The sequence below is a fragment of the Nuphar pumila genome, chromosome 13 (genome assembly GCF_984573655.1).
Source record: "Nuphar pumila chromosome 13, dmNupPumi1.hap1.1, whole genome shotgun sequence".
In the NCBI taxonomy this organism is placed as follows: Eukaryota; Viridiplantae; Streptophyta; class Magnoliopsida; order Nymphaeales; family Nymphaeaceae; genus Nuphar; species Nuphar pumila.
Window position 1 is genome coordinate 12,033,845 of NC_143261.1, and position 9,539 is coordinate 12,043,383.

The 9,539-nt window shown below is 42.4% G+C and overlaps 1 protein-coding gene across 1 annotated transcript; it reads left to right on the plus strand.

Annotated features, from left to right (window-relative positions):
- The first annotated feature begins 1,364 nt into the window (after positions 1 to 1,364).
- LOC149817776 (lysine histidine transporter-like 8) lies at positions 1,365 to 6,482 on the plus strand. Its single transcript, XM_089985153.1, has 5 exons — positions 1,365 to 1,840; positions 1,907 to 2,040; positions 3,637 to 4,064; positions 4,616 to 4,747; positions 5,350 to 6,482. Exons 1-5 carry the CDS (start codon positions 1,377 to 1,379, stop codon positions 5,836 to 5,838), a joined length of 1,647 nt encoding a protein of 548 aa, XP_089841279.1. The 5' UTR covers positions 1,365 to 1,376; the 3' UTR covers positions 5,839 to 6,482.
- Positions 6,483 to 9,539: the final 3,057 nt, after the last annotated feature.

The window sequence follows — 9,539 nt, forward strand, 5'->3', positions numbered from 1 at the left end:
GGATTCAGGGAGTGGGTGCTGGATCAATTTTTGGATAACGCAGTTTCACAATCAACATCATGACATAAAACAGAAAATGCAGTAGTATTGAAATCATGATTGACAGTCGATCAAAACAATAACAGGGAGCAAGCATGACAGTTTCAGCATAAAACCAAAATCCAGACAACAACATATGCACAAACAGATGCACATAACACAATAAAAACAAGAAAAGCATGTTAATACTGTGTAAAAGGCCAAGGTGTACGAAAGTACTCCCCTTAGAGAAGATTTGCCCCCACATACAGTGCAAACAAGGTCTGGCGTCCTTCCCCCAGGATACAATAGCCTCGACGATCAAAACGGTGCACTCCGATGGATCGTCTTTCGAAAACAACCTCTACGAACCGATGTTGCAAAAAAAACCCTTTCAGGATAACTCAGGAGAGAGAGAGAGAGCTACAGGGAAAGAGAAAACCGCAGAGCTCTTCTTTAGAAATCAGTGCGTCTAGGATCTGATTAACCCCAACCCTAACCACGCTTTTATAACCTACGAATGGTTATGAAACGTGGAAGGAGTCCTTTACGGAATTCGAGGCATCGAGGCTCGTTAACGGACTTTGAAGAGTTGAGATCTGTTACGGAATATGAAGAGACAAGACTCTTTAATGGATACGGACTACGAGGAGTCATGACCAATTATCATTTCTCATAACCCATTAAAGAATCCAAATATCCACAGAAACTTTGAGGTCTTGATTAGATATGGCTCTAAAAGGCCAATTACCCAAACCCGAGCCTGAGCTCGGCCCGACGGGTGGACGCACGCGCGTGTGTGTGGTAGTCATCCCAACCTCTTGTTCTCATGAACAAGTGTAAGAGTTTACATTTGAGTTATAAATCCCACAACAAACTCAAACACCATCAATATGAGACTATTCCACGATATCAAAACCAACTTTTTCCAAAAGGAAGGAAAACAGCACACGTTTCATATTTGAATTCTCTCTTCCCTCCCTTCTTACCCCTAACAGTGGGCCTATTTGACACAGCCAATCACATAACAACAGCATTTCAACTCAGTTCTAATGGGTGCTGCAAAACTGGTCAGCCTTGAGACGGAGAGAGAGGTTTATAGGTAAGGACCGCAAGAAAGGCGTGCTCTAAAGGCCAAACCGGCACACTTCACGAGTCGAAAATAAATTGGAGCCAAACGAACATGGTCAAACTCACTTTTCTAGGCGGCTTCCTCCCACCTTCCTTGAGCAATTGAACTCTTCCTTCCAACCTTATATACTCACACATACTGCACAACACGAAACCATCTCACTGAGAGAGAGAGAGAGAGAGAGAGAGAGAGAGAGAGAGAGAGAGAGAGAGAGAGAGAGAGAGAGATGGGCATTGAAGCTGAAGTTGTGTCCATACCTCCGACACCAACAGCAGCATCAACGCCACCATGCACAGTGCCCCACTCTCCCTTGAAACCAATTGCACCATCCAGCGCTTCATCACCTCAGGCGTTCCACTACCCCATCTCCGCTCCACCCTCCAACTTCCACTCCCCTTCCCTGTCGAGGTCGCCGTTCCTCGCAGCGATCTCCGCCGCGACGCCCGGCCGCTTCTCCTTCTCCGGCAACGCCACCCCTGCGAGGAGCAGCCCCATGAGGAAGGTCATAATCAACATGAAGAGCTACCTGGAGGAGGTGGGGCACCTCACCAAGCTAGACCCTCAGGATGCTTGGCTGCCAATCACTGAGTCAAGGAATGGCAATGCTTACTACTCAGCATTCCATAACCTTTCTGCTGGGATTGGGTTTCAAGCTCTCATTCTCCCTCTGGCCTTCACTTTTCTTGGATGGTCTCTCTCTCTCTCTCTCTCTCTCTCTCTCTCAGTTGGTTAATTTGCTGTGTGAAATGGAAACAGGACATGGGGAATCTTGTTTTTGTCAAGCCTATACATATGGCAGCTGTACACCCTTTGGATACTCACCCAACTCCATGAATCAGTACCAGGCACACGTTACAATAGATACATCCAACTTTCTATGGCAGCATTTGGTGAGTCTCTCTCTGTGTTTTTTCTCCCTCTTATTAAACCCATGTTCGCCCTGCCTGATGCAAGGCAAGGTATGCACACCTCTGGTATCGAACTCTTGACATCCTTCCGCTTGAACAGCTAGGTGTGTGGATCACTTGTCGGGTCTCTTAGATCAAATCTACGCCATTGATTTGACAGCTAGGATTGCAGAACACATCTTATGTCAAATGATGAGACCCGTACTCCCAATTATATGGCAATTCTAAGACTCCTACACGATTGCGCCTAATGCTCAGCCCCATGGACCAGAACCATTAAGTTAATTGGCCAGTTTGGGACTGGCCCACACTTGGTCTGGACCTTTCTAGTCATCATGGCCCATATTGATCTGGGCATCAGGTGATGAACCTTATCACCATAAGGCACCTTCGTTGCCAAGTGTAGCAGTCAATGGGGCCACTATAATGATGACATCTTGGTCCTGTTTCGATGTCATCTGATCAAATCCAATTTTGTTTCTATTTCAAAATACAATGTAATATTAAATTTTATTGCTCCAAAGCATGTTTTATGGGTAAATAAATCATGGGTGTGCCCCCCTTGCCACGAGGCCAAAGTTTGAGTGTACTTTCCGGTGAGCATGGGAGACCTGTGTGGTTTTTCTCGATTAATATCTTTTTTTTTTGGAAGGCAGGCTGGGGTTAGGTGGACCCCTACCAGAACAACAGCCGTCCCATGTGGCAGAGGGATTCGATCCTGGACGTTCAGCTTGACAGAGGACCCCGCTTACCACATGAGATACTACCTTGGTGGTGTTTTCCCCGATTAATATCGTCCTAAAAGAAAGTCCCTCCCAACCAAGTTAAGAATAACATTCTAAAAGATCATAATTGCAAGAGCTTCTTTTTTTGTTGGTTTAATCTGAATTAGTAGTTATATTTATCGTAATTTATTTACTAAAAAATGCTCGTTAGATGACCATTTTTTATTACAAAAATTGGATGCAATATAGATAGGGATGGCAGTGGGGCGGGGCGGGGGACAAGGTCTCCACCCCCGCCCTGCCTCAAGATTTTATCCTCCACCCCCGCCTCCATCCCCGGCGGGGAATGGATTTTATCCTCCATCCCCGCCTTCATCCCCGTTTCATGTCCTCCATCCCCGGTTCAAACGGGGATGAGGCGGGGCGGGGCGGGATATTGCCGGGAAAAGTGGTCGGGGCGGGGTTGGGGCGGGGTTGAGGCGGGGATCGTGGTGGGGATGGGGCAGGGCGGGGAAAAGTGCACGTCCATCCCCGCCTCCACCCCCGGACAGGGATGGATTTTAACCTTCGTCCCCGCCTCCATCCCCGTTTCATACCCTTCATCCCCGGTCCAAACGGGGTGAGGCGGGGCGGGGCCCCACTTTCCCCCGGTCCACTGCCATCCCTAAATATAGTCAGCTGATTTTTTCAGATTTCTTTGAAAATTTAACGTGACAAATTCAAAATCTAGTAAAATTTTCTTTCTGGTCAAGTTTACATAACATGAAACAAAGCATTAAGAAACTAATAGGGCTTATTTATACAAGAATACTCATGTTCCATACAAGTCTGGTAAATGACACATGATTTTCAGGTCCAAAGCTTGGAATGGTCCTCACTCGGTTCCCTACCATGTATCTCTCTGCTGGAAACTGCACCGCACTCATCATCATTGGTGGAGGCACCATGAAGCTGTTCTTCACAGTCGTGTGTGGCGACTCGTGCGAGTCAAGGCCGCTATCGACGGTCGAGTGGTACCTTGTGTTTGTGTGCTTGGCACTTGTACTGGCCCAACTCCCCAATCTGAACTCCATTGCTGGGATCTCTTTGGTTGGTGCCATCACTGCTGTTAGTTACTGCACCCTCATCTGGGCCCTCTCTGTGAGCAAACACAGGCCAGAAGGCATCTCATACCAACCATTGAAGCGTAAAACTGAGGTGGCAACAGCCTTCTCTATCTTGAACGCTCTTGGTGTTGTTGCCTTCTCTTTCAGAGGCCACAATCTTGTCCTTGAGATCCAGGTCAGGTTTTGCTCCTATTTCTTATTTCTCTTTTCAACTCACTTGTCTGATTTACTTTGCAAGCTCACTAAGAGAAAAACTCGAGGTAGACTTGGCCTACTTGAACTCAGTTTGTCACCAACTTGGCATTGTTTATATATCGAGTTTTGTTTGTGAGTCAAACCCAGTCTTCAATTAGAACTTGCATAATAAGGACTTGGTTTGACTTCATCAGATTCGACTATGAATTTGCCATAACATTAAGGTTCTGCTGCCCAAAGGGGCTCGGACCATCTAGTAGTGGCGACTTGTGAACATCACCAAGTTGATGGGACTAGAGGTTTTATCAACTAGAGGTTTCCGAGTTTTCGGGGGCACGCGTTTTCCCCTGGCTAGCCCCCAAAAAATGAAAGAAAATTATTGGGATGGAATTATCAAAAAACAACTTTTTGTAAATGGTGTTGAAATGTGAATTTAGAGTTGCCAACTCTAGTCTTGTTCTCATTTCCCTGTGTATAAGTTAGTGTCTGTGTGTGTTGCGCAAGCTGTTTCTTATCTGATTATGTTTGCAGGCAACAATGCCATCAACGTTGAAGCATCCTGCTAGCGTGCCCATGTGGAAAGGAGTGAAGGTGGCCTACGTCCTCATAGCATTTTGTTTATTCCCAATTGCAATTGGTGGTTATTGGGCATATGGAAACTTGGTAAGCATATTCCTCCTGTCAAATGACTATAAATTCCTTTTCTTGTCAATCATGATCCCAGTGGCATGAGAAATCCACTGGACAAAATATGCCTCTACATTTTTCAGGCTTTCCCTGTGTAAAGTTGACAACCTAGACATCCCCACCACCTCGGGATCGCCCGTATGGCCAGCAGGATGGTTGTGAGAGCATTGAGATGAAGACGCTGGATCAAACCCCTGGCACATGGACAAGTCCATAAAAAGGACAACCTAGACATTACCAGCGCCCCTTCTAGCTACTGCACGTGCATGCGTGCGTGCACACACAAACACACAAACACACAAACACAGATTGAACACAGTGGAAATTACAGCAAATGCATGCACGCACACAGATACACAACCCAGCCACCTAACATGCTGGCAAAGCCTACCTTAAGAGGTAACTGTAATGCTTTAGTGTAAAACAACTCAGATATGGGGGTCATAAAAAACAGACTACTGAGTTTCAGCTGTGAAAATTGATGAGGCATGCGGGTTGATTACACTTCATAGTTGAACCTGTAAGAACACAACAATCATCATTTCCATGAACCAAAATTTCAATTCAATGGTTTGCAGATACCATCAAAAGGGATACTCTATGCACTGCATAAATTTCACAGCCATGATACATCAAAGGTGCTGCTCGGATTGACAACCTTGTTGGTGGTGATAAACTGCTTGAGCACATTTCAGATATATGCCATGCCAGTTTTCGATAACTTGGAGTCTGGGTACACGTACAGGACCAACAGGCCCTGTCCAAGGTGGCTCAGAACAGCGTTCAGGGTCTTCTTTGCATCAGTGGCCTTCTTCATTGCCAATGCCTTGCCTTTCATCACCAGCTTGGCAGGACTCCTTGGTGGCATTTCATTGCCTGTTACCTTAGCCTACCCATGTTTCATGTATAATATAATCAAGAAGCCAGAGAAAAACAGCTCAACTTGGTACATTAATTTGGGACTAGGAATACTAGGGATAGTTCTCAGCATTCTATTGATCATTGGAGGGATCTGGAGTATCATTGATACATGTCACAATTACCACTTCTTCAAGCCTCAGCAGTGACCACTGTGAGTTACTCAGGATGGACTGCAGGTTTGGGAGACAATGGTTCATATGATCAATTGTGGTCCTTCAGAGAATCAATTCTTGCATGTGTACGTACCTTCACAAGCTCATTGGACAAGTACAAAACGCGAGCAGCTGCTAACCATGGAAATGCTTCCAGAGTCCAGACGTGTGAAACTGTAAAGTCCATGTGTTTGTAAAAGAAATGGCCATTAATGGCACTCATCTTGTCTTCACTTGGTAATTCTTATGAAGGCATCTTTCCTTGATGCCTTTATCTGATGTATATCTATGTATTCAACTCCAAGAATAAGAAAGATAGCAGTCACATGAAGGATTGTTTTAGAAGAAAAGAATGAAGTCCCAGTATGAAGACTGCTAGATTGGTAATTGTACCGAATACTATCTCATCTAAACATTAAAAGAGTTACATATGAGCATTAACAGGAAAGTTTCTTGCTGACAAGGTTAACTTGTTCTGTTTCTGGACCAATCTAAATATGACTCACACCAAGAAAGAAATTGTTAGAAAAATTGCATCAAATAATGGCATTGTCAATGAATTAGCCAATAGACGCCAGCAATTAGTTACTTGAACTAACTGTACATAGGTTGCATGATATGCATCTATAATAGAGCCGATCAAAGCACAGAAACGTACCCTTAAAGTTTCATTATTCACTGCTTACCAATTCCCCACAGATGGCTGCAAAAGAACCATAAAAAAGAAGAGGATGAAACTTTGGTGCCTCATGAACAGACAGGTTACCGCGCAGATGCAAGCACAAGAAGACAAGAATGCTGGTGAGGAAAGGAGATTTACAGCTTATATAGATACCAGGACAATGCTTTCATGGAACGTTATAACCCGAAGCCATAACGGAAATACGAGGAAGGGGATAACAAAATTTCCCTTTTTTAAAGACAACGTAGCACCACTCAGTGCCTCTGCGAATGATGTAAAGGAATTCACACTAGAAGTTTAACATTAGGTGAAACTACCACCATACGAGATTGCTTACATTCTGTAATTACATTATACAGTGAGCAAAAACTGAAAATTACTAGACTTTAATGGTTAAAAACTTTTAAAGGTGTAAATAATTTTACAAGAATAATTAAGAATACTACACGTCAGTGGGCTATGCATACTAGTTGAAAAAGGATTTTCATTACACCTTCTGTCAAGAAAACAACTGTAATCAGAGTCCAAAGGCAAGTAGCGAACCAAGGAATATGCAGTTCCAATGTGAGAAGCTCAGGTGAAAGCATGCCACCTAACTGAATTAGACAACCCTCAAGTGTGCAATACGATACACATACTGACTTTGGGTTGCTTCAGAAATTAGTTAATGTCATCCTCTGTAATTAGTCCACTTTTACTGAAGCCAATAAACATTCTTAAAGGAACTGGACACCAATATTCTCCTGCTTTTCACCCAAAAATGATCAGACCATTTTCAGAGATCCACTTGCTCATTTTTTCTACATAGATAGAGGTAGAAGCATTCTACGCTTCCTTTTCCTAGCTTGCCTCACTTTCTTCATTATTTTGAGGGATAGAAGTAAGAGACTTGCGATGCATATTAAGCAAAATGCAAGCCACATGTACCTCAAATACAAAGAAACAGCTGAGAACACTAGAAATACAAATATAAACAATTCCCATATTGCTGACATCACAATGTCAACCCTGCATCCAGAAAAAAACAAAGAGGTCATCAAAACAGAGTTACATTACATTTAAAGGAGACAATAGATTTCAGAAAAAAACAAGAGGCCATAGTACTAAAAAAACATAACAAGAAAAGAATTTATTGGGACCCAAATGCATGTGGTTAAGCTATTCCACGCACACAGAATGTCAAAATCAGAAGATGAAATGCCATAGTGAACCAAGTAGCCGATTATTCATTCATATGAAGGTGTAAAATCATTGAATGTACCATCCATGATTTATGTGACAATGATACAAACTAGCACAACAATGATATCATGTTATATCAAGAAGTTTGTTATTATAATAATAAGCTTTCTACGTGCCATCAAAACTCCAAAATAATAAAATAAAACAAGCTCTACGGCTTATACATCATATAACAATCAGCCTCAGAACCACAAAAATGTAAGAGGAAGCCAATAGAAGAATTCATAGAATGAGATTCTCTAAAGAATCGTCTTTGGAAGCTAGTCATATGTCCCAAACTAAGATCACACAATTGTTAGTCCAGCCCTTCATCACAGTGCACAGACTTTATTTCAGAGAAATGTCACCCATATTTTTCTAACCAAACAAGTTTGTCCATAAATGCTCCAAAATCAGCCTACCCACATGAAGGAAAATCTAGAAAACCAGAAATCAAATTGATGTCAGGCACCGATGTGATTCTGGACATGCTGAGAATCATCGTGTAAGAAGTATCTCTAAGAATAGGCTTCCAAGATTTTGTAATGTTTGAATGAAGGAAAAGTATAGGGGTGGACATCGGGCCTGGTGTCCGACGGGGTTTCGGGTACCCGGCTCAAATTGGGTCGGGCTGGGGCTGCAATTTGCATCCCCAGCCCGAATTGGGTCAGGCTGGGCCCGGGTCACTTAGGTAATCGGGCTCTAATCAGGCTGGGCCGTTGTGTAAATTACATAGGGCCCGACAGGCCCCACCCGTTAACTGGGTTGGGCCTAAAGGGCCCAACCTGACCCGAGCCTGAGCACGAGCATGATGCAAGCCACATGTACCTCAAATACAAAGAAACAGCTGAGAACACTAGAAATACAAATATAAACAATTCCCATATTGCTGACATCACAATGTCAACCCTGCATCCAGAAAAAAATAAAGAGGTCATCAAAACAGAGTTACATTACATTTAAAGGAGACAATAGATTTCAGAAAAAAACAAGAGGCCATAGTACTAAAAAAACATAACAAGAAAAGAATTTATTGGGCCCCAAATGCATGTGGTTAAGCTATTCCACGCACACAGAATGTCAAAATCAGAAGATGAAATGCCATAGTGAACCAAGTAGCCGATTATTTATTCATATGAAGGTGTAAAATCATTGAATGTACCATCCATGATTTATGTGACAATGATACAAACTAGCACAACAATGATATCATGTTATTGTTAAAATGTATCTCTCTTATGTAAATATTTACATATATATATATATATAAAGAGAGATACATATACATATATACATATACATGTATATATGTATATGTATCTATCTTTATATATATATATATATGTAAATATATATGTTTCCTTTTTTTTCTTGTAAAACCCGCAAGGGTATTTTAGTCATTTCCCTTCCTTTTGCGCATATTCATAATTATGAATATGTTGTAATATTTTTTGTATTTTTACTTTTTTTCCATTTTCTTTTTTCTTTTCATTTTTTATTTCTTTCTTTTTGTTGACTCAAAGTCAACATGGAGGGGGCTCAACACTAGCTGTTGAGCCTCTCCAACGGTTAGAATTCTAACCATTGGAGGGGCTCCAACAGCTAGTGGAGCCCCTCCAAGGCTCCTTTTCCTCTTATAAATAGGGGAGTTCCCCCTTTGTAAAACTTACTTCTTGGAGCTTTTGTTCTCCATTCTTCTCAATAAAATTCTTTATATTTTGTATGCCTTTGTGCATTTGAGTTTCTTTATTGTACCTTCGTGTACATTTGTTCTAAGTGTTCTTGTGCATTT